Source organism: Monodon monoceros, unplaced genomic scaffold, assembly GCF_005190385.1.
Source record: "Monodon monoceros isolate NGI ecotype Baffin Bay Population unplaced genomic scaffold, NGI_Narwhal_1 Super_Scaffold_10, whole genome shotgun sequence".
Lineage (NCBI taxonomy): Eukaryota > Metazoa > Chordata > Mammalia > Artiodactyla > Monodontidae > Monodon > Monodon monoceros.
In genome coordinates this window covers 9,767,935-9,793,689 of record NW_021703766.1, presented here as the reverse complement: position 1 = coordinate 9,793,689, position 25,755 = coordinate 9,767,935, and the positions used below count along the sequence as shown (strand labels likewise).

General features: G+C 43.6%; 1 protein-coding gene across 4 annotated transcripts in view; it reads left to right on the top strand.

The window, feature by feature from the left end:
• Window positions 1–25,755, top strand: part of WWOX (WW domain containing oxidoreductase) — a 983,400-nt gene that overhangs the window by 41,147 nt on the left and 916,498 nt on the right. For all 4 annotated transcript variants that reach the window (XM_029235281.1, XM_029235288.1, XM_029235271.1 and 1 more), the window contains exon 5: window positions 17,112–17,218. In XM_029235281.1, the coding sequence (XP_029091114.1) occupies window positions 17,112–17,218 (107 nt within the window). The remainder of the gene's footprint in view (window positions 1–17,111; window positions 17,219–25,755) is intronic.

The window sequence follows — 25,755 nt, the reverse complement described above, 5'->3', positions numbered from 1 at the left end:
TTACAGTAAGTTGAATGAAATTCAGGGTGAAACAAACAGTGTAATAAGACTTTGATGCAAACTGAATACTTTAAAAATTTGTTTTATATTTGTTTAAATGAGATTCACTTTATAGAGACTTTTATAGAATCTCGTAAACTGTCTAAAATTAAGTTTTCTTTGGTCGTTATCCACAGGAGTTCTGAACTTGGCTGTTGTAATTATTAACATTTTCTTTTGTAGAAAATCTACAGGTCAAGGTCACCTTCTTGTCCTCCCATGCTTTGTTCTTGTTTGGCTTCAGGTCAGTTTAGAATTGAACGTTAAAAGTGCATTGTCTATTCCAGGGGTCAGCACACTGTGGTGCATGGGTCAAATCCAGCCCTTCCCTATTTTTGTAAATAAAGTTTTATTGTGACACAGAGGTATTCACTCATTGACTTACTGTCTGTGGTTGCTTTCATGTTTAAAACAGCAGTGACAGAGACCATAGGGCTTGCAATGCTGAAAATATTTACTATCTGGGCCTTTATAGAAAATGTTTGCCAACTCCTGGTTTATTTTTTTTAACATGTGTTTCTCATATAGGGATTCCTCTGATAAAATTTCAGAGTTGTTGAAATAAAGAATTGGTATGCTCTTTTTCATATAATAGAGAGGGCACTATAAAGTATTCTATTTCCTTTCTTTACCAACGTTGCCAGGAAGCTCAGAACTAACATTTAAATGCTCAAGTGAGAAACTAGTTTACTTCAGATTCCTGGTAGATCAGATTTTTATTTTTTCCTTCTTAATATGGGTACACATTTCCCCCTTTTTAAAATAATCAACTTTTTTGAAGTATAAGTTACATATAATAAAACACACACATTTTAATTGTACACATGAATGACTTTTGACAAATGTGTATACCTGGGGAAACCACCACCCCAACCAAGATACAGAACATTTACTTCTCCTCGGCAATTTTCCTCCTGCCTTTTTGCCCCAGGTAATTTGTCAGTCTCCTTCCCCACCCTGACCCCAGGCATCTACTGATTTTCACCTTATTCTTAATTTCTGTGTTGCATGTGGGTGTTTATTATGCAGTGCTTTAAATACTTCTTGGGAGGAGTTGGGGCAGTGATTAGCAGTTGAATAGCTCAGCTGCCTGAGTAGCTAAGGTTCCTTGATTCTGTTGAGTGTCCTGCACAGATTTTTAGATTTCCATAGGAGAATGTGAGATGTAAATCACGTGGAGAGCCTTTTAGCAAGTGTTGTGTTAATAGGAAGCCTAATGTATTGAAAACTTGCTACTTGCCAAGGATTCTGCATAGTTATTTTATTTGATGTTCCTTACAGCCCTGTCAGAATACATCTTAATATCCCCCTTTATGGTTGAAGAAAGTGAGGTTCGTAGAAGTTAAGTGTATTAGTTTCCTAGGGCTGCTATAACAAACACTGTAGACTGGTGGCTTAAACAACAGAAGTTTTTTGTTTCACATTTCTGGAGACCGGAAGTCTGAGGTCAAGGTGTTTGCAGGGTTGATTCCTTCTGAGGGGTGTGAGGGAGGGGTCTGGTCTGGGCCTCCCTCCTTGGCTTGTAGATGGGCATCTTCAAGTTCATGTGGCATTCTCTCGGTATGTATGCTCTGTCCAAATTTCCCCTTTTTATAAGTACACCAGTAATATAATATTAGGACTCACCCCAGTGACATCACTTTAACTTGATTACTTCCACAAAGACCCTACCTCCAAATAAGGTCACATTCTGATTCTTAGGACTTCATCATAAGAATTTTGAGGCAGGAGACATGGTTCAACCCAGAACACCCAGCATCCTTTTCAAGGCTCAGAGGTTCCTAGAAAGTGGCAGAGGCAGGATTTTAACTCAAGTCTGACGCCCAAGAGTAGCCCTTGCAGGATGGTGCTAGGAAGGGGGTGGTGGTGGGGGGGCAGTTCTCCGAAAATGACAGCGTCGCCATGGGGGAAGCTGTAAGGGGTTCTAGAGGCATCATGTCCTAGAGGCCAGTCTTTACTCTTCCAGTGAACTGTTTGGCCTTGCCTTTTCTGAGCCTCAGTTTCCTTATCTGTATAATAGGGATAACAGGATCAAATACCATGCTGCTGAGGGCAGAGTGGGACTGATGTAAAAGTGGTGTGTACGTGTGAAGTGCTAGACAGCGTGTGTGTTGGAGAAGGTCAGTCCTGGGCATTAACAAGGCCAGAGGATTTTCACCTTGAACAAGTACCGCAGTCCCCCGAAGGCTTATTAGAACACAGAATGCTGGCCACAGCTCCCAGAATCACTGATCCAGCAGGTCTGGGGTTGGGGCTGGAGAATTTGCGTTTCTGACAATTCTCAGGTGATGCTACTGCTGCTGGGCCAAGTACCACTCTTTGAGTAGCAAGGAACTAGATCTCCCTCTCATTTTTTTTTTTTTTTTTTTCTTCTTCAGTTCTCTTAAGAGAAACTCCAAGGAGAAGTTAGATTTCTGATAGGAGTCTCACCTCCTCCCTCTCAGTTACTTGCCTCATGTAGGAATGACGTAAACACTTACATCTTACTTCCTGGTGGTTGAGGCCAGGAAGCTGAGGGAACATTGCCTTTTCTCCTTTTAGATCTAGTTGATCAGGTCAAAAGCAGCAGTGTTTTATTCGGTTCGATTGTTACAGCAAACTACCACAGACGGGGCAGCTCCAACAACAGAAATTTGCTTCTCACAGTTGTGGAGGCTGGATGTCCAAGATCAGGGTTTGAGCAGGGTTGGTTTCTCCTGCGGCTTCTGTCTTTGCCCTGTTGATACCTCCTCCTTGCTGTGTCCTCCTGTGGTCTTTTCTCTGTGTGCACCCGTCCCTGGTGTCTCTCTTCTTATAAGGGCACAAGTCCTATTGGATCAGGGCCCCACCCTTATGACCTCATTTAACCTTCATCACCTCATTTAGGCCCTGGCTCCTAATACAATCACATCAGGGGTTAGGGCTCCACATATGAATTTTTTTCTTTCTTTTTTTTTTTTTTGCGTTACGCGGGCCTCTCACTGTTGTGGCCTCGCCTGTTGCGGAGCACAGGCTCTGGACGCGCAGGCTCAGCGGCCATGGCTCACGGGCCCAGCCGCTCCGCCGCATGTGGGATCTTCCCAGATTGGGGCACGAACCCATGTCCCCTGCATCGGCAGGCCGACTCTCAACCACTGCGCCACCAGGGAAGCCCTCCACGTATGAATTTTAAGGGGACACAGTTCGGTTCATAACAACCAGTACGGCTCCTGATCTGTTTTTCCTCCAAGAAATTCTTTGATTGCATGTTTACTTCTTATTATCTATCTGTCGCAAAGCACTGAAGAAAATCTAGTCCACCTTGCCTTCTAGAGCCTCTAAAATGTTATATGCTTGAGGGGCAGGCTGCATGCTTGAGCCAAATAAAAAAATTGAGCTGAGCGTGCTTCCTCAAGCTCTCTGATCTGGGAGGAAAATCTCCACGGGAGTCTTTTGCGGCTTCTCCCCAACGGCATGGGCTGCCACTGCTGGGAGCTGGGAAGCCTCCAGGCGTGCAGGTTGAACAGAAGTTCTGTGCGGGCCTGAGTCCTCTGTTAGGGCTCGGGTGCCTTCACTGACTCTGACAGTGCTCCCTCCTCTTCGAATTGAAGTTAAGCCTCATCCCTAGCCGTGTATGTTAACCTGTGTGGGGACTCTGACTGTGACCCTCTTGGCCCAGAGGCAGCAGCAGCTGCACGAGGGGAGCCAGATGCAAACCTATAGCTGACGGAGGCCCCAGGAACCAGGCAAAATCAGCCCCAGCTGGAAGGCACTGTGTGCATCTCTGCCATTCATGTCAGGCAGGTGCATGATCACGGTCATGGTTAGATCGCATGTTTCCCGAGAGGTACACATTTCACAGATGGTATGTTTCGCCAGTCCTTCGTCATGGTATTCCAAAACAGAATGTTATCAACCTGAAAACAGACAGCTCTTTCCCTTCTCCCCCTTCCAGCGAGTCTGACTTCGTTTAGGCAGCTCTTCTTAGCTTAAAAAGCGATGGAGAATTTCTTTTACAAATTATATGGCCCCTGGGGACCCAGGCACTGTAATCACTGGGTGTGTTATACCAGAAAGGTAAGCATCAAACATAATGATTCCTTGTGTTTCGTTCTGGGCACCTTGGCTTGTGAAAGGAAATGAAGAGTTTTGTTTACTTCCTCTTCTGGAAAGCTAGTGTTGCTGGTACCTTCTTCCCAGGATTATTGTGGACTGTCTTATTGCAAGAGAAATCACCCGAAACGTAAGCTTACTTTTTTTTTTTTTTCCTATTATCGAGTTGAATTGAAATGATTTCAGCATTCGTATTTTTTAAAAAAACAAAACAATGACAGAAACACACACACAGCTAAGCCAACAGTTAGATTTTACAGAACTTAAAAAAAGTGATTATATTAAAGATGTCCTGGGAGAGTGTGGTCTGGTTTATATAGCTTATCGGGGATACTTTTTTTCTTAATGACGACAAGGTAAGAGTTACCCTTCAATTAGGTGTTTTTTGCATTAAAATCAGTTTGCTTTTAAAGTGCTGTATGTTTTGTCTCCTTGGTGTATCGTTCATTTTCGTAGTTAGTGCTTCTTAATCAGTAAATGGTTACTTCTCAGTAAATGTCTGCTTACAGATTTTCTTTCCACATAAGGGGATGTTGTAGGGGTCACTGATTTTAGGACAGGTCATGGTGGACCCAGAGAGCGCAAAGTTAATAGAACTTTCTCCCTGTGCATCTAGCTTTCATGACTGAATTTAAGTCAGGCTTCTGAGAAGTTGCATCATACAAAGTAAAAGTCAGTTTGGACCCTTTAAAAGTGAGCCTCAGAAAAGTGCTGAGTTTTCCCAGCATGGTGTTCTGCACACCTCCATATGACTTTGGGAGCATAAAGAATTTAATCTTTTCAAGTGGCAAAGTCCTACACCACTTTTTTAAAAAAGGTGAGAGCCAAGGTCGATCAGAAATTTAAAAAAAAAAAAAAAAAAAAAAAGGGCCTGAATTAGGAAAGTAGTTAATATCGCCACATTGAAGGTGTAGGCTGGAGCAGACTTTTCGTTTCTGGAAGCTCTCAGTGGACTAGAGGAGTATTTTTTTTTTTTTTTTTTTTTAAACAGTTCCATCCTGACCACTTCTTAATTGACAGGAGTGGAAAATATGTTGGTAGACAGGCGATCGTGGCCGCTTTGGTCGTTAGGAAGGTAAAAGAAAGGGATCTCTCTTTGGACAAGTGCGGGTGCAGAACCGACGTGGCTGCCCTGTTTGCTCTAAATCATAAAGAACCTTGTCTTGAGCAGAGGACAGAGTAACAGCGGCTGCCGTTGTGAAAGGAAATCCTGGCCCAGCTGTGAAAACAGTGAACCACTCGGTAATATAATACAAGTGTGCTTGTGAAGTCAGAGCTGGGTTCTCTTCTCCTCTTGAAGTGGGTATAAATTCATCCATCAAAGTAAAAAAAGGCCAAACTTCAAGGTAAATCTTTCCACTCCTAACCACGTAGAAACACTTTGGTTCTCTTAGTAGATACGGCTGTGAGTGCGAATTAGAAAAGGTGACATCATAGGTGTGTGTGTGTGTGTGTGTGTGTGTTTGGTGTGTGATTTGTTAGTTACAGAAAAAGGCTTGCCTTCCAAAGAACGTAAACTTGAACAGAATAGCGTATGCTGGGTTTGGAATTATAGAGCCACTGTATTCTTTCGTTTGTTAATGACAGTGAGTTAAAGAAGCTTTATCTTGTTGAGACCTTTTAATACATAGTGGTCTCTGTCCAATAAACTAGATTAAAACATTTTTTTTTTTTTTACTGCGAAGCCTTTGTTTTTGCTTCTTCTGTTTCATCCTGTTTTTTTCTTGCTAAGGACCTGGGCCAAATTTCTAAAAGTGCCGTGCACTTTGTTAAAAAATCCAACGTGGCATGACTTTCTTCTTATAGGGGGTGGTCTTTATCTTTGATTTTAATAAGGATAGTCCTTTTAAGTTTGGCACTGAAGCCTTTTAGAAATTAAAGAGAAAATTCGAGCATAACTTAGAACGGCCATGGTGTTAAGATTGTCCCTTGTAAAACAACTCATTGGTTGAAAGCATAGAGGCAGGGTTAAATTAAGTCCATACTTTTAAGTTATTGACCTTGGAGAACGTGGAGAGAAAGTTTATTTCTGTGGATTAGTTTTCCCGTCTCATAGGCCTTACACAGAGAAGCGTTTGTGAAAGCGAAGGATGGTGTTAATTCTGAGCCCCGTGATGAAATATTAAATAAGAGAGAAGATAATTTGATAATGCCTCACGGTTTGGGGATAGATTCCGTAAAGTAAGTACTTTTATGTAACAGAGTAGCTGACGAGGCCTCAATTCTTTGCCTCGACATGGTAACACAGAAAAGAAATAAGCATTGGTAGACTGTTGACATTGAGGCCCACGGCATTTGGACCATTTCTCTCTCTTTCAGAAGGACAGTTGCTTAGTTTAGCTTACATTATGTGAATGCTACAAATGTGAACATACCTCATAACAGCCACAAAGAACATGTATCAAATTCTCTAAGTCATATTTAACAGGTAGAGTTAGCAGACAGTTGGGCCGGGTGAGCTGTGTTCCAGATTGGTTTCTCCTGCCCTCAAGGAGCTCCTAGTGTGTGCCTGGAACTCACATGGTGAGTGTGGTGGTTTGAGGACCCCCCTGCCTTGAGCTCAGGCTACACCACTTGGGGATCCTTCTCCATTTTTGCCCTCTGATCTCAGTGAGTCTCCTTAACCCCTGGGATTGTCGGTTTTCTCATCTGTGAGATGAGGACAGTGGCGCTTCGTAGGGCTTTTGTGAAGTGTGCCTTCGATTAGATAATGTATCTCAGAAAGCACCTGGCCACAGTGCTCAGCATGTAGTAACACCCCCCTGGGTGGTCCTCGTCTTTCTACAGTCTTCTCTGAAAATAGAGCGTTTGGAATGAGAACGGGTTTTCCTTTTCTCCTTTCTCCCTTGCCTTGATTTCTCTGTATTAAAGTTTATAAAGGCTTAGAAATGGTCCACTAGATACCATTCAGTTTTTAATTTTGAGTTTCTTACCCTAACAGGCATGCACGCACCGTGCTAAAAATGGAAACAGGATAGATGTTATCAGATGGAAAATAAGGCTTCCTTGCCCCTGACCAATAATAGCTCTTTTGCTGAAATTATCGATGTTAGCGCATATTTAAGCATGTACGTCCCCTCTTTTTGTTTCACCCGTGGGATCATACTTGCTGGCTAATCTGTACTTTGATTTCTTTTTTTTCTTAATGACAGAACACGGCCGTGTTTTCTTGTATCCATCTCGTTTCACCTCGTTCTTTTCTGTGCGTGCCATCAATTTATTTCACCTAATTGATGAACGTTTAGGTTGATTCCAGGTTGTTGGCTGTTACGAACAAGGCTGATTGAATATCCCTCTCACATTGTTTGCCCATGTGGGCAAGTATATTTATAGGCTGCATTTCTGGTTATGGAATAATTGGGCGAAAGGGCATGTCCACGAACACTTGGATAGAGTCCAGTTGCCCCCAAAGATGTTGAGCCGCTTTATATTCCACTCCGCAGCCCCTCCCCTGTTAATCTGTGAGGTTGCCTATTGCCCCCACACCCTTACTGACATGGATACTGCTGGATTTAGTTGCCCTTACAGAATCTGTCTTCTCTGGGTTGCCTAGCACCGTGTTAATTGTAGTCTTTGGGTACTTTTCTCACTGTGATTGCTAACACACTGGAATCTGGACTGTTACTGGCAGGTCAGGTGAGAACCTAATTCAGCCAGCTCAGTGGCAGCACTGGTGGGCAGCCTGGGGTCAGTCTTGCCTCTTGAGAGATCCCGGGCAGTCAGTTGGAATTTATAATATAGCTTTACAAAACATGGTGTCTGCATTATACTGCCCAGAGCACGTAAACGCCAGCCTGTTGATGTTTCAAAAAGGTACTACTGCAAGTGAGCCGGTCATTTCCTGATTCTCTCTTCTCTTCGCTTGGATTGGCATCCTTCTTTGGTAAATATTTATATTTAGGATCTTATTTCTGTTATTGGGTGTGGAGGAGCCTCTGTGTGGTACTTGTACGTAGCTGTATAGAATGCCTACATGTAAAAGCAGGGCTGGCTGTGACTTGACTTCTTCTGGAGAGGTCTGTGTAGTTCTGTAATTTCTTACGAGTTGGAAGCTGTGGTTAGTGTTCACTGAGCACAATCTCTAAGTCTTTGGATTATCTGGTCGCTGCCTTTGCGGTCTTGATCTTAGAGTTGTAGTGACTGCATCTCCTCGAATTTCCTGGGAAATGCCCTTGGAGCGTCAGATTTCAGTATCGTGGTCAATGTCGTGTCACCAGAACTTTGTTTACATTAATCGGGTCAGTTAGGAAAGTAAGGTCCTTGTGTTGATACTCATAGGAGAATGTGGGTGAAACTCGCATCCTTAAAGCTAGTGGTTTATAACACAAACATTGTCCCCAAATTTGAATTGTCCCAAGATCTAACTCAGGATGGAAGACATTAGGCTCATCTTCTTGCTCTATACGTGTCAGTTGATCTCCAGGGAGGGAGACGCCTTGTGCTGGAAGATTCTGCAACTTGTTGATTGGTTCTTACAGGTTGCTTTAGTGGTATGTTCTAGGGGCGGGAGGTGGGGGGATGATGGTGCAGAGGGGAGAAATCACCATCTCTGTGGCCTTTTACTTTTTATTTTTTTAAATCTACTTATTTACTTTTGCTTGTGTTGGGTCTTCGTTGCTGCACGCAGGCTTTCTCTAGTTGTGGCGAGCGGGGGCTACTCTTCGTTGCAGTGCGTGGGCTTCTCATTGCGGTGGCTTCTCCTGTTGTGGAGCATGGGCTCTATGTGCTCGGGCTTCAGTAGTTGTGGTACGTGGGCTCAGTAGTTGTGGCGCACGGGCTTAGTTGCTCCACGGCATGTGGGATCTTCCTGGACCAGGGCTCGAACCTGTGTCCCCTGCATTGGCAGGTGGACTCCTAACCACTGCGCCACCAGGGAAGCCCATGTGGCCTTTTAATTGGGTACAGTTATAAGTAACATTTGTCTCCAGCGCTTCACAATTATAAGTTAATAATAACAACCCATTAGAAATTACTGTGTTGTAAGCCCCAGCTCCTTTGGGCATCTTAATAAAATTGATAATTAAAACCATAATTTACAGTAAATGGGGACACTGCCCAAGTAAATCCACAATTTGGGGAAAATTTAAAAACTCAAACCAGAAGGAACCTTCCAAGCGCTGGAGAGAGAAATGGCCTCGTTCTTAGCTCCGACTTCAGCGGGAACTTTGTTGGTATCTTTGGGGCCTGGCTTCCCACCTTGATGTTCTGTGTGCCTGGGGATTCTGTGACTCCGCCCCCATCTGTCCGACCTGCCTGTGAGTCTCACTGGGTGTGGCCACTGTTCTATCCCCTTCCATCACCAGGCCCAAACCCACCACCCATCCCCGGATTGCCTGTCTGGGTAAACCAATTGCCAACCTCACCCATGGCACGGATGGCATCCCTGGAGACCTTGGATAGTGCCTCAGACTTAGATTCAGGCTTTCTGCTTCCCAGTGGTTTTCTAATTTTCCCCTTAGCTGTTCAGCATAAGAAGGTATCTCATCCCTGCTGGCTGTTTACAAGGCTTCAGTATCTTCAGGCAGTTGATCTTCTGCATGACCACCAGAGGTATCTTAAATGGCTTAAATAACAACAACAATAGTAACAACACTAATAATGATAATTCATAGTGCTACTCTGTGCCTAAATCCTTGCCGGTCTTTGATCTTGTTTTGCCGTGCACCCAGTCTCTTTTTCGCTTGACCGGTTCATTTTTATGCCCTTTGGTCCCAAAGTCGTTCTAGGTCCAGAGTTCCTGTGACCACTCAGGGACATTTGGGAAATGCAGGGTAGGTGGGAAAAGGAACTGGTACCACAGACCCAAATCCCTGCAGGTCCCTGCATCATTACCATTGTATTTTCCTGTGCAAAGCTGAGCACTGCTGCCATTTCTACCAGGCGTTGGTAGCATCCTGGCCTCCTTGTGCTTGACAGAGTGGGGTTTGACACGCCTTAAAAAAAAATCTCAAGCAGATCGGTGTGAAGGCTTCTTTGAGATATGGCAGATCACACGTGAGGATTCTGATTGAGGCAGTTTCGTGGTCAGGCTTGAGCCATTGTCTCTTGCAGGGATCTTGCCCCCTTACGATGTGCGTCTGAGCATCAGATGCCCACAGTAGCCTGGCAGGTGACGCCAGCATCGGGGGTGGTGACCGTGGCCAAAAGGAGAGCCTAAAGCCCATGTCTAGCCTGCAGGGGCTCCTCAGACCGCCTGCTGGTCACCAAGTGGAATTGGGAGCCCAGTATGTTCCAGTTGTAAGCTTTTACAGAGAAATTGACATCTAATCCAACTTCTCTGGAGTTTGGATATATAATTGCCCCAGGTTTTTAATGCTGGCAAGTAATTTGTACTAGGAAGGAAGGGGGAATAAAAGGATGCAAGAGAGGGCAGGACGGAGAGAGAAAAAGGGAGGAGGGAGGCAAAATGTGGGCCAAAGGAAACAAGTCTGTGGGCTTGATTTACGCTGTGATTACCAGTGTGTAACCTCTATACTAGACACGGAAACCTAGTGTAAGATAAGCAGGCATTTAATATTTTTTTGGTATGTTTTCCCTTTTCTGGTACTTTAATGTTTGTATGCAAAGCTTGAAACCCAAGTCAGGGAAATATTAAATCTCCACAGCCACTTGGTTTTCCTGATCGGATCAGACGTAACAAGTGCTGGAAAACCGATGATGCCCATTGTTTTAAAACGTCTTCCATTATTTTCTTTATATTAGTAGTTTTTTTTTTTTTTTTTTTTTTTTTCTTACGGGGGCCTCTCACTGCTGTGGCCTCTCCCGTTGCGGAGCACAGGCTCCGGCCGCGCAGGCTCAGCGGCCATGGCTCACGGGCCCAGCCGCTCCGCGGCACGTGGGATCTTCCCGGACCGGGGCACGAACCCATGTCCCCTGCATCGGCAGGCGGACTCTCAACCACTGCGCCACCAGGGAAGCCCGTATATTATTAGTTTTAAATATTCCTCTGGACACACTCTTGCCACCTCCATGCAGTTAAGCTGGTTCAATTTAAACATTGTCATAAAGTTAATTTTTTATAAGATGAATCAGGTTATTAAATTTAGTAAACCATTGCCTTCATTATTTTGTGCAAACTTTGGCACTGTGCAGCATTGGCTTAGCACTACTACATTTAGCTAATTAAACTGGTCATCAGCTGCATTATTATGGGAGTGAGGGATGCTATTCTCACGGGCTTTTCCTGGATTTTAGCAGTAGGTAGCATTATTAAACTTTTTTTTTTAATTTATAAAACTCCACACTCAAGAGATATGGTTTACTATAAAAGTGTTACTGTCCTTCATGTTAAACCATCATCTTTTGAAATATCCCTGCTTTGTGTTGCTCCAAAGGCAGTTGTACAGGGTAAGAAGACGGAGTTGTCCGTTGCAGCTTTTAAAAGTAGACTAGCAATATGTAACACATGGCTTAGATAAAGGAAGATAGATGTAAAACTCAGAGTGTAATTTTACACGACACAGGGACAGATGGTTTAACCATAGCTACAGTCAGGAATTATCTAAAGGAGAGAGGGTGCAGAGTGGTGCCTGCAGCCTGTTGCCGCCATAGTGTCAGATGTGCTCTTTTTGGTAATAAAAAGTCTTTTGCCATAGGTTATTTTGTCAAGTGAGATGGCGTGACTTAACAAGTTTGTCTGGGAAAATAAATTTTGATAGCAAAGCGGCATGCCCTTTTCCCTCACAGATTCCTAGGTAGTGTCATTCAAAACTGTAGTGAGCAGTATCTTTGCAGGATTCCAGTATTTATTCATTGTTTAAAAGGAAGTTAGAGGGCCATCAGTACTGTTTGAAACAACTTGGGTTGTTTTAAAACAGTCTGGAGGGCTTCCCTGGTGGCGCAGTGGTTGAGAGTCCGCCTGCCGATGCAGGGGACGCGGGTTCGTGCCCCGGTCCGGGAAGATCCCACGTGCCGCAGAGCGGCTGGGCCCGTGAGCCATGGCCGCTGAGCCTTCGTGTCCGGAGCCTGTGCTCCGCAATGGGAGAGGCCACAACAGTGAGAGGCCCGTGTACGGCAAAAAAAAAAAAAAAGTCCAGAACTGTAGCCTGTTAGCAACCTGTAAGGACATTCATTTCTTGGCAGTTATTTATTGAATCTTACTGGGGCGTTAGTGCTATGGGCCATAGAGATGAAAAAAGCACAGATTCTAAGGAGTTTACGGTTGTCCTGGTAAATTAGATAAATAAAGCCCTGGGGCCTGCCTGGACCTGTGTTGAATTGATGCTTCTTCAGTCCATTAAAAATATGTTTGCTAATGAATGACGAGGCATTGCATCCACCATCTATCCCCACTCCCCTGTGTGACTTTTTTTTTTTTTTTTTTAACACTCTTGGATGAAAATGTGATGAGAAATATGTCTGATGATTGTCCTGACCTGGAAATTTTGTAGGGACACAGAGTCCATCATTTTCAACAAGATCCGGGTGTGAAAAGTCCTGTGATTGCAAGTGAAGTCGTTCTTGGCCACTTCATGCTATACCTCCATATGGCTGTCAGCATTTCATTAGCTTGATTGATGTAGCACATCAGTCAGCAAGATTTTGTCCCATGCCCGCACCCATCCAGTTTTGGAACAGCTGGGCTACAAAACCTGTTGTTGTACTTCTCTCTCTTTCCCCAAATGATCTGGGTGCCTCTTGCTCACTGGGGATAAGGGGTGAAATTGGCATCATGGATCCAAATGAGTAAATTTCAGGTTGTTGTTTCTTGCCTTGAAGATACAGCTCCCAGCACCTTTTAGTACAGACACCAAAGAGGAGGCAAACAGATTTAGATGTGCAGTATTTCAGATTTGAAATTTTTTGTGTAATTACTTTAACCTCAGAGTCAAGTATAGAAGGTAATCCTTAGATAATGGTAAGTGAATATCTTGGGATATAGTGCTCAGCATAATCAAAGTTCAAGTGTGTTCTTAAGCCAGTACTCAGACAAATGGAGCGGTAGATCTTGTAGCTAATTTCTTTAGATTCTGGTTGGTGTTAAAACCAGTTAGCTCATGGCTTGCTGTTGGGAGCAGACCTAGGAGAGAGTTTTTTTCAGTCATGATGGCTGTACTATATTTGCTAGTTCATATAAATCAGGACTTTGCACTGAACTGGATTTTGGAAAGGATTGGGAACTAACATTTGTTTTCCCACCTACTGTGTTTATATTAGGTTCCTAGTGTATGTTTACTATTCACTCCCCATTTTAAGAAAAATGACTGAGTTTCTGATGGGTTAAAGGCACAGCCTTAGGTCTGATAGCTTATAAATAGCTGGAGCTGGGTCAACACATATGTGTCAAACTCCTGAGTTTGAGTTTTCCACTATGCTGTGCTGGCTTCCCTTGAGAACTAGTTTATATAAATAGACTGGCCTCCATGAAGATTAGATATATGGAAGTGATATGAATGCATGACCTTTGCTTGACTCTTTCACATGGCAGTCTCAGTAAGATAATGATTCTCTGATTGTTCATACATATTAACATTATCTTGGAAGCAGTAATCTCTGATCATTTGACATGGCTTTGGCTGAATTACATTGCTACCTTCTCTAGTAGAATTGATTGCTTTGTTGGTACAGCGTACTCTGTAGGATTTTCCACATAGCTTACAAGATGTGGTATTTTACACTTTAGAACAATGGGGTGATGTTCAAGCTCTGAAATGAGATCCTCCTCTCCCCTCCCCTCCCCTCCCCTCCCTTACCCTCTCCTTTCTCTTTTCACATCAGTAATGTCTACGAGTTCTAGTTGCTCCCCATTTTTGCCAACATTTGGTGTGGTCATTATTATTATTTTTAATTTCTAAAAAAATTTTAGCCATTGTAGTAGTAGGTATGCAGTATTATCTCACTGTATCTTTAATTTGCATTTCCCTAATGACTAATGAGTTCAAGTCTTATAAAATAGTTGAGTTTTTCTTCTTTTTCTATTCTGTGGAAGAGTTGGTGTAAGGTTGGCGTTTTTATTTTCTTAAACGTTTGGTAGACTTTACTGTTCAAGACAAATGGATCCACAGTTTTCATTTTGAGAATTTTCTTTAAAAATATACATTTTTTTCAATTCTTTCTCTCCTTGCAGCAATTTTTAAGTGGTGTGTTTCTGGGAATTTGTCTTTTTCAACTATATCTTAAATTTATTGGTGTAAAGTTGTTCATCATATCTTTTTATTTTTGCTTAAAAAATTTTTTTTTTAATTTGAAAATTTTTGGCTGCGTTGGGTCTCTGTTGTTGCATGCGGGCTTTCTCTAGTTGCGGTGAGCAGGGACTACTCTTTGTTGTGGTGCGCAGGCTTCTCATTGCGGTGGCTTCTCTTGTTGTGGAGCATGGGCTCTAGGCGCGCAGGCTTCAGTAGTTGTGGCATGTACGCTCAGTAGTTGTGGCACACGGGCTCAGTAGTTGTGGCTCGCGGGCTCTAGAGCGCAGGCTCAGTAGTTGTGGCGCACAGGCTTAGTTGCTCCGCAGCATGTGGGATCTTCCCGGACCAGGGCTCGAGCCCATGTCCCCTGCATTGGCGGGCGGATTCTTAACCACTGCGCCACCAGGGAAGTCCCCATCATATCTTTTTACTAGGATCTGTAGTGATGTCCTTTTGTTCTCCCCTGCTATCTGCCATTTGTGTGCTCACTTGTACACTCAAGTGTGTGTCCTGGTGCTCGCTTGCACACGCTCTCTCTCTGTCTCTCTCACTAGCCCTTTTTCAGTTTTATTACATTTTTCAAGGAAATGACTTTTGGGTCCTTTGTTCCTCTGTATTTTATGTTTGTTTTAATTTTGTGTCTTTATTTTCATTGCCTTCCTTCTGCTTTCTTTAGGTAATTAGCTGCTTTAAAATTTTTCTTACTTAATAGATGCTGAGCTCATTTTCTGTTCTAATATATGTATTTAGGGCTGTAGATTGGCCTTCATCCATGGCTTTACCTGTGTTCTGTAAGTTTTGATATGTAGAATTTTTGTAATAATTCAGTTTAAAATATTTTCTGATTTTCATTGTAATTTTTGGAGTCACAGTTTCTTATTTAGAAATGTGTTGCTTAGTTTCCAGATAAGGGAGTTTTCTAGGATCTTGTGTCGAGGTCTGATTTTATTCTGCTGTGGTCAAGGCCATGCTTTACAATTTTAATCTTTTGAAATTGGTTGAGACTTCTGGCCATGCACATGTTCAATTTTGGTAAATACTCTTTAAGTACTTGAATATACGTTTGCAGTTGTGTTCAGTGTTTAAGCATATTCAGTTATTTCCAGTTGATCAGTTACTTTCAGATCTTCTATTCTTTCCTGTTTATCGACATTTTTATGTTACTGATAGGTTAAAATCTTCCACTCTGATTATGAACTTCTCTATTTCTCCACTTAATCCTGTGAACTTTTGACATGTGTGTATGTGTATAAATTTAGAATTGTCACATATTCCTTATGGATTAGAACTTACCATTATGAAATATTCAGTTTTTTCTCTTATAATACTTCTTTTGGTTCATCTTTACATGGTATATCTTTTCCCATTCTTTTAATTTTCTTTATCCTTATGTTTAAGGGTATAAAACATAACATACTCACTTCTGTAAGGAGCATATTGTATATGTGTTTTGTTCAGTCTGACAGTCTTTGTCTTTTGATTGCAATTTTTAGTCCACTTTAATGTAATTACAGATATATTTGGGGTTAAATATACCACTTTATTATTGGCTTTCTATTTATCTAACTTGTTTTACATTCCTTGTTCTTCTTGCCTTTTTTTAAAAAATTATTCTTCTTCCCCTTTGTATTAACTGGTTAAATTTGTATTATTTTACTGTTCTCTCAGTGGTAATTGGAGGCATTACATCTCTCAGCAGTAATTTTAGAGATTATATTTTTGACTTATTAAGGTCTCATACAGATTAGTATTTTATCACTTCCTGGACAATGCAAGGGTCTTAGAATATTTTAATACCAAGTACTTTCCTCCTAGGTTATATGTCATTATTATCAGTATAGTAATGCTCACTAGGTATTGTAAAATTTACAAACTAATACTATTATCATTTAGATTTTTTCATCTGTTTACCCTTTATGTTACTCTGTCATTTTCCGCATCTCGAGATTTCTATCTAGGGTCATTTTCCTCCTATCTGAAGAGCATTCTTTAGTATTTCCTCTAGTGTAGACATGCTGGTGATATATTCCCTCAGCTTTTGTTTGTTAAAAATTTTGTTCACCTTTTTTTTTGAAGGGTGTTTTCACTGGGTATAGAAGCACCAAATGCTGGCTCACCTCTCTTGGCTTTTCAGCTTTTCCAGATGTTGGCCCCCCAAATTCTCAAGCATAGTGTTCCTCTGATGCCTTCAGAGAGGGTGTGTGTGTGTGTGTGTGTGTGTGTGTGTGTGTTGTTTTGTCCAGCTTTTCTAATTGTTCTTAGTGGGAGGGTGGGTCTAGGAAACCTAGTTGCCATCGCTGGAAGCAGAAGTGCTGGAAATAGTGCAGAGCACATTGTCAGGAACTTAACAAATGTTGTTGTTTTACTTTCCAGGTTTACTTTCCAGTGTTCTCTTATTAGACTGTAAACTCTTGGAGGGCAGTGACCATGTCTAAATATTTATGTATCCTTACTCTTTATACTGATCACACGATTTGGTTGTTATTAAGCAGTGGTTCAAAGGCTGGCTATGCCGCGAGCTCTTCTGTGGCTTGGCCTTCACCTTTGAAATCACTTGGTTCCTGGGGCAGCTTTGCTCAACCTCAACCCTGTAGATATTTGAGCCAGATGATTCTTTGCTGAGGGGGCTGTCCTGTGCATTGTAGGATATTTTGTAGCATGCCTGGCCTTTACCCGCTAGATACCAGTAGCACGCCACCTCAAACTGTGACTACTGAAAAAACGTCTCAAGTTATTTGCAAATATCTTCTAGCGGGCACAGTCGAGTCTGGTCGAGAACCACTAGGGTAATGCGTTTGGCACTCAATAAAGGCCATTCAGTATGGCTCAGTGCTTTGCATTTGTGTTTTCTAAATTTGATTTTCCTTTAAACCGTAGGGTTTGAAACCGCCAAAACTTTCGCCCTCCATGGTGCACATGTGATCCTGGCCTGCAGGAACATGACAAGAGCCAATGAAGCCGTGTCACGCATTTTAGGAGAATGGGTAAGTGAGTGCTTGATTTTTTTTAAAATAAATTTATTTATTTATTTATTTTTGGCTGCATTGGGTCTTTGTTGCTGCGTGCGGGCTTTGTCTAGTTGCGCTGAGCGGGGGTTACTCTTCATTGCTGCGTGCGGGCTTCTCATTGCGGTGGCTTCTCTTGCTGCGGAGCACGGTCTCTAGGCACACGGGCTTCAGTAGTTGTGGCACATGGGCTCAGTAGTTGTGGTGCGTGGCTCGCAGGCTGTAGAGCGCAGGCTCAGTGGTTTTGGCGCACGGGCTTAGTTGCTCCGCGGCATGTGTGATCTTTCCGGACCAGGGATCTAACCCGTGTCCCCTGCATTGGCAGGTGGATTCTTAACCACTGCGCCCCCAGGAAGTCCTGATGTTTTTAATTGTCAAATATACATGCTGGGATAAACACATGGAGGTTTTAGTACAGTTCATAAAGTTTATTGCTCTTGGAATAATGTTTTCTTTATTTTTAAAGTCATATTCACTTTATTTTATGAATGAAAGGACAAGCAAGCCCTTTCATAGTTTGTTTATAGTTCATTGTCAGTGTCATCTGCTTTATTAGTCAGAGGTTTGAGAATGTTTACTCATTCAGCTCATTTATTAAGAAAAACAAAATGTGGTTGACGCCCGTGGATGCAACTAAGAGGTTATTTACGGGTTTTAGGATGACAAAGTAGCCAGCTTTAACCCTGTCTCTGGTTCTTCCTTTTTGCTTTTCTCTCTCTGTGCGGATGTTGGCGTTGATATGCCTGTGCACAAACATTCATTGAGGGCCTGCGGTGCTGTTGGGGTTAAGGGTAATAGCGTCGAATAAAACACAGTACCTGCACTCATAGGCTTCTAGGTAGGAGAAACAGACCCTAAAGGGATAATTAAGTTTAATATTTAATGTAATGTCAGGTTATAAATGCAGTGCAGGACAGTAGAGCAGAGTGAGGGGCCAGGAGTTGACAGCGTGGATTATTTCAGATTGGGTGGCCAGCCGGGACCTCTCTAAAGTTGTGACATTTGATCCAGGGTCTGAAGGTAGTAAAATGGTAAGCTGTGCAGAAGTCAGGGGGAATACTTCCTACACACATGCAATGGAGGTAGGGGCGTGCCCGGAGGATTCTAGGATCAGCAGGGACGCTAGCGTGGCTGGAGGGCAGTGAAGCGGGAGGAGGTTGCCAAGGGACTCTGAGTCAGTGGTGACATGAGAGGGTTTGAGCCAGAGTGACACAGGTTGGTTGATTTTTTTAACACGTCACTGGGCTTTGGAGTGATGTCCAGACTGCATTCATTCATTCCCGTATTTGTGAAGTGCCCCACTGTCAGAGGCACTGGGCGTCCGGTGTTAAGGAAAAACAGGTGTTGCCACTGTTCTTGTAGAGCTTTCAGCTGAGGGTGGAAGACAGCTCAATCCAAAGAAAGGCAAACATCAGTGTAAACTTGAAATGATGGAAAGTGGCACGAAAAAAGGATGTGGCGCTCCAGAGTGGTGAGTAATGCCAGGGAGGCGGAGGACACTTGGGAGTCCCCAGGAAGAGGTGACTGAGCCGAGATCTCAAGAAGGATCAGGGGAAGGTGGGAGAAGGGTCAAACCGGGCAGACGGGGTGGCCTGTGCAGTGGCCCTGGGGCGGGGGTGGGAGTGGGGTGAGGGGGAGACAGTCAGGTGCCTGGAGCAGAGCATGAACGGGTTGGATAATACTTGCCAAGACTGTCTTCATTCTCTGAAAAGCGTGGAAGATTTCTTGCCATTCGAAGAAATACACCATGGTCTGTTTAAGAGAATGTCCAGTGTTCTGGACTGAGAAGTTATGAAAGTCAAGAAAAGGGAGATTTATTTCTGTTTTTTCAAGCAGAATTTCAAGTTCAGTATATTTCAAGTGAACTCTTGTCGTGATCTCACTGGATTCATTATTTTGAGTTAAATTAAAAAGAAAAAAAAAGAAAACAGGGCCCGCTTTTTTCCAGTTATCTTAGCATCTTTCTAACTCCAAAGTTAAAAAATACAATAACCTCCACTAGGTGGTATAGAGCAATCTTCAGAGATGTGCAGAGAGCGAATGGTAATACATGCATATGGTTTGAATCTTCATAAAGTGCGTAAAACGAAAAGTGAAAGTCCTCTGCAGTTCTTCTCTTGGGAGGTAAATATCACTAACTGTTTCTTGCATGTTCTTCCAGAAAAAGGTTGTGCATACTACGCAACACACCTACATACTGTTACGTACCTTGATTTTTTTTCACTTACTACTAGAGGAGGGTTTTTTTCTTAGCAGTGCATAGAGGTCATCCTCATTGCTTTTAGCTGCTGTATGATACTCCATCACGTGTTTATGCTGTCATTATTTAACCAGGCTCCCTTTTTGGTGGACATGGAGGTTGTTGTCATTGTTCTGCTCTTCCAAGTGATGCTCTCTTAAAGTTCAGTCTCTCTCACATTTTCATCCCAAATTGACTCTAATCTCTGCTGCAGTGAGCGTTCTTGATACATGCTTTTGTGAATACACCGTAGGGCAGAATTTTCGCAGTGGACCCATTGATTCAAAGGGCAGATGGACTTAAAGCTTGGGTAGCCGTTTCCAGTTTTCATCTAGTAAGTTGGGCCAATTTCTGCCTCCACCGAAAATGTTAGAACGGTACCTGGGATCGAGCAGCAGGGAGTATCAAACTCGTAAAATTTTGCCCATGTGACATCATATTTAGACAAAAAAAATCAAATTCCAGTGTCAGAACCATCTTGTACAATGTGATACTAATGTTTAAACCAGACTTGGAAGATAATGCTCAAACCCAGTTATCTAAGCATTTTAAAAGTTGTCTTCCTTTCCCGTCATATATGAGGACAGATTCATCTGGATTTATCCCATTATCACTCTTGTTTGATGCGTAGGGGCAGAAATTTTTGGATCTGCCCTCATTAACTGTGGGACTTTGGAAAGTCTCTTGATCCATTTGGTGCCTCCGTTTCCTCGTCTCTAAAAGAGAAGGTTGAACAGGATGATCTCAAAGACCCGCCATTTAGTTCTTCTTTCTTGCTTTCTAAGCCATAACTGGGTCCCTGTGAGTCAGTGTCAGAAGCCCGCATTTATCATTGTGTAGATACATTCTCGCGTAGAGTAACTTGAGGACGACCAGCAAACAACTCCCCCACAGGAAGAATTATCCAAAAATATTCGCTGTCAGGGATGTGAATAGAGGAAATAGGAAAGAAAACCAAACTTACACTCACATGGAATTTCAAATGTTCACATTAGATTTTAGAGGTTGTAGACTGAAGAAACTCAGCCCTTTTATCGTCTCTCGTCTGTTCACTTGTTCTCTGTGAACCCCATTGGACCACATTCCTTACTCCCCCTAGATTCTGATGATGGAAGCTCCAATTTAGCACCAAAAGCCGTCATTACCATTTCGCCTCATTGCACCGTTACCAGAGTACAGAGTGTGTGAGAAGCTGCCTCAGCGACCTGCGTGGAGCCGCCTCCCCGTGACCTGTCCCCATGTCCCCACCCTGGGTCTGTGCTACTTGGTTTCCTCCAGGCCTTTCCTTACCTGGTCTCTGCATAGGGATTTTGTCTGGCACGTTAGTAGATGCCACCTTCTTGTGTTTCTCGAGGTCCGTACTTTATCTGGCATGAATCACATCACAAACAGAGCCTGGAAGGTACTGCAACACAGTGGCGCCGTGCCGGAGATTCTCACAATGATCCAAAGTTTTTTGTTGCAGCAAAAGCTCCCTCCGAGGTCTTTGGGCATTTAGCTTAGCATTGGCTCACACGTGCTGAGGCTCTGGGAATGGAGTTCCTCCCTGCCTGGTGTTTCTCTTCTGGCCCTGCCCAAATCGCTGCATCCCTGACACTCATGTCTGCCTCCAAGCCAGTGGAATGTAACTCTCACGTCCACCACCCGGCATCTAACAGCCACCATTTATTGCGTCCCTGTCATGTGCCCCGTCCTGGTCAGGGCCTTTTGTATCCCTTTTATTTATTTATTTAAATTAAATTAAATTAAAGTTTTTTGTCTGTGCTGGGTCTCCGCTGCTGTGTGTGGGCTTTCTCTAGTTGTGGCGAGTGGGGGCTGCTCTTCGTTGTGGTGCGAGGGCTTCTCATTGCGGTGGCTTCTCTTGTTGCAGAGCACGGGCTCTAGGTGCGCGGGCTTCTGTAGTTGTGGATCACGGGCTCTAGAGCACAGGCTCAGTAGTCGTGGCGCACGGGCTTAGTTGCTCCGCAGCATGTGGGATCTTCCTGGACCAGTGCTCGAACCTGGGTCCCCTGCATTGGCAGGTGGATTCTTAACCTCTGTGCCACCAGGGAAGCCCCTGTGTCCCTTATTTAAGATGATGCAAAAACCTGCTTTTCCCCATTTCACAGGGGAGCCCGTGGAGGTTCAGAAAGGTGAAGGGACTCCCCCAGAGTCACACAGCTGGTGAGCGTGGAGGTGGGTCCCGGTGTGTCCATCTGGCCTCCACCCCACGGCCCAGCTTTTCTACCACGTCCAGCCTCGTGTGTGTGCGCGTTACCTGTTCCAGGCTTTGCTTTAAAAATTGCTAGATGCTATTGGAGTGATTAATGTCAGGATTAATCATATTTCTCAGAGGAAGCTGCTCTGATGTCCGTTATTTATTGTCCTAAGCAATCGCTTTTCATTCAAGATGTCCTTTATGGAGTCCTCAGGACACTTTGTGGGGGAGATCCAGCTCTTTTGTAAAATATAACTTAAATGGCACCACATTCCACATGGAATTATATTGAGAGCATATATGTAATTACTACTACTACTGATTATTTCAACGGGAAATGCTCTCCTGCTGAGATGTTTTAGATGCTCCAAAGTTAGAAATAAGAGAAGCATTGAAAACAATTAAAATTGGGTAATGTGGACAGTGCAGAAATAAACTACCCTCTTAAAGGGCCAGTCCATTTAGCATAATTAAAAAGAGAGGGAGGACGGGGGCGTCCATGAGTCCCCAGGTATATTTAAGTACAGAACCTCTGGAAATGAGGTTCCTGCCTGTGTTGTTAGCAGTAACCGTATGAGGATGTGGTTTACCTCATTCATATCCTCAAGTGGATTACTTGCTCATGTCCCTTACTTCTAAGACACATGCTTAAATTTTCTCCTGGGTATTTCAAGGACCCCAGATGGCTGGCTGAGTAGGAAGTTCGTATTCCTATTTTTGGGATGGAGTGGCTTCTCTTTTCCTTAGCAGCACTGTCTGTATGTGAGAACTCCGTGTGCGTTCTCTAAGTCTGGGACTCAGGTGTGTCTGAATCCCTGCAGTGCTGTGGCTTACTCTTTCCTAAGTACTTATTGGAGTGGGGTTTTGTCGCTCTGTTTATGGAGGTCTGGCACACCCCACACTCCATCCTGAGATCTGAAGACCTCCAAGGGGTGTTGTCTGAGAAGAACAATAGATGATTAGCTATCAGAATGCATCTTATACACAGCCACAACAAGACTCCAGCATCCCAACGGAGGGCTTTTGAAAGTGGGGCTCCCTCCTCCCTCTTACTTTATTATAGGTTCTAAATTTTGGATCTCTAAAACTTCCGGTCCTGGGGAGGAAGGAGGTTGATTAGAGCTGGAACAGGTGGGCCTGCAGTCGCCCGGGCACCTACCAGTGTGTGCGGGGAGGAAAAGGTCTGGGGCCATGGCTGGCGTGGAAGGGGGATTCAAAGAGGGCACGGGATTGTTTTAAGTGCCCAGCCTGCATCATGTGTACCAGGCCTTACTTGAGCCTGCTTATCGTGGGGTGACATGGGCAGTGTCAGAGAGCTAGCTGGCCTGTGGAGGCCGCTCGTTAGTGAATGGGGGGCCCAGGAATGTTGTGAAGCTCCAGCATCTCCTGGGGATTGAGATGACAGTGAGGTGGGCAGGGTGGGCTGGCCTGGAAGAGGGGCTGACGGCCCCCCCGCCACCGTGGAGTGATTAGGTGACCTACTCCTGATTCTCCAGAGTGCATCTTGTATCCATCCCCCTATCAGAAGGGAGGAGGGACCCAAGTATGTTGAGGTTGGCGAGAAGGCTTGGTCCCCGAGAGACTGCAAGCCCAGGCTTTCCTAACTTGTCTTTTTATTTGGCCTAGACTTCAAGTCTTCCCAGCGACTGGTTAGGATGACATACCATTGGCCAGGAGCACACAACAGGGATCCGGCTCGGCCACTCTTGTGTTTTCTTGGGTTATCTACCCGAGATTTCCAAGAGGTCTGGAAAAGGCAGGCAGTGTGGTCTTCAAGATGCCTCTTGGGCACGTGTCTTTTGGGGAGGCAAGTCATCTCCAGTTGATAAACATGGCTCTAAAATATGGTGCATTATATTGGCAAAGATTAGAAGCAGATACACTCTGTGACCTTGGGCAAGTTTCTTTTCTAAACCTTAGTTTCTTCATCTGTAAGATCTAAATACTAGTATCTGTGCCAGGAGATTCAGGTACCTATGAGTATTAAGGCATTGACTGTATGTGTATTTAACACAGTGCTGGTGATAGATTCAGTGTTCAATTAAATGTTAGCTGCTGCTATTATAATTTCTTTTAAAAAATGTTTATTTGATATTGGAGTACAGTTAATTTATATTGTTGTGTTAGTTTCAGGCATACAGCAAAGTAGTTCAGTTATACATATATCCATTCTTTTTCAGATTCTTTTCCCATAGAGGTTATTACAGAATATTGAGTAGAGTTCCCTGTGCTCTACAGTAGGTCCTTGTAGGTTATCTATTTTATATACAGTCGTGTGTACATGTTAATCCCGAACTCCTAATTTATCCCTCCCCCCGCCAGCCTTTCCCCTTTGGTAACCATAAGTTTGTTTTTGAAGTCTATGAGTCCGTTTCTGTTCTGTAAATAAGTTTATTTGTATCATCTTTTTAGACTCCACGTATGAGTGATATCATATGATATTTGTCTTTCTCTGACTGACGTCATTTACTATGATAATCTCTAGACCCATCCACGTTGTTGCAAATGGCATTATTTCGGTTTTTTATTTGCAGCTGAGTCATATCCCATTGTATATAAGTACCACATCTTCTTTATCCATTTCTTTGTCAATGGACATTTAGGTTGCTTCCGTGTCTCGGCTATTGTAAACAGTGCTGCAGTGAACATTGGGGCGCATGTATCTTTTCGAATTATAGTTTCCTCCAGATACATGCCCAGGAGTGGGATTGCTGGGATTAAGTGTTCAATTAAATGTTAGCCGCTGCTATTAATAATAATTTCTTATTCATACATGAAAGTACAAAGTGATGTTTACTTTTCTTAACCTCTCCAAGTGGCTGAAAGAGGAGCTGTAAGGAGGGTGTTTATCAGCATGATTCCAATGGAGTTGCAATTAATTCTTTTTCTGTCTTCATATGTCTGGACTCCTACATTTTAATAGATGTGTATTTAGTTTGTTGATGAGTATTTTCCAGTGGAGCTTGTATTAGCCCTCAACTGTCATTTGAAAAGCCATCTTAATTATTTATGTGATTGCTTTTTCTTTTGTATTTACAAAGAAATATACTTTGCATATATTTAGGAAAGATGATTGAGGGATCAGTCATCAGGAACAGCAAGCAGTGGTTTATATCAGAAAGCAGGGAGACGAGGGGTACGAGGAAAGATTGATTAGTCAGAGGTAATGGAATATGCATATGTTAGCGAGAGAAGAGCGCATGCTCAGCTCATTGTGGCCACACGGTTTGATACTGGAGAGAGTGAAGTGTTGTAATTATCTTAGCTTTCAATAGCGTTGATACTGGGTCTATTTATCTAGTTGGAGTGAAGCCATGTGGAAAGGTGACAGTATCATGTCATATTGCAGCCTCATTGATAAGCATCGGAAGTAGTGATTTCACTGTTATTTCCAGGTATGGAGTACTTGGTACCAGCCAACGTATTAGGCACGTGGGTTCCAACCCTTTGCTCTGCCTTTTTTTTTTTGCGGTACGCGGGCCTCTCACTGTTGTGGCCTCTCCCGTTGCGGAGCACGGGCTCCGGACGCGCAGGCTCAGCGGCCATGGCTCACGGGCCCAGCCGCTCTGCGGCATGTGGGATCTTCCCGGACCGGGGCACGAACCCGTGTCCCCTGCATCGGCAGGCGGACTCTCAACCGCTGCGCCACCAGGGAAGCCCTGCTCTGCTTTTAATAGATACCGACAACCAGTTTTCATGACGTGATATTAAGGAGTGACGGGGAGGACGCTGAGTAAAAAATTGCTTGCACTTTTAAGAACCACTGGAGAAATCCAGCTGCTTTCATGCTCTCTCCAATCCACTCAGTGACTTTACAATCCTGTATGTCTTTGGTGTTTGTAGGCATTTCCCCCATTCTCCTTTGATAATAGGAGCTTAAATCCCATAATTTGCCTTTGCAGATCCAAGGCCTTAGGTGCGATGCCTTCTTTTATGTGATATGTGTGTGTGTGTGTGTGTGTGTTGGCGGGGCGGGGGCGGGGAGGCATGCAGTGCATGGGGTGGGTGATCTAGGAGCCTGATGCCTGTCTAAGCAGGTGACTTGGCTTGGAAAAGCTGATCGTTATTCAACGCATCACA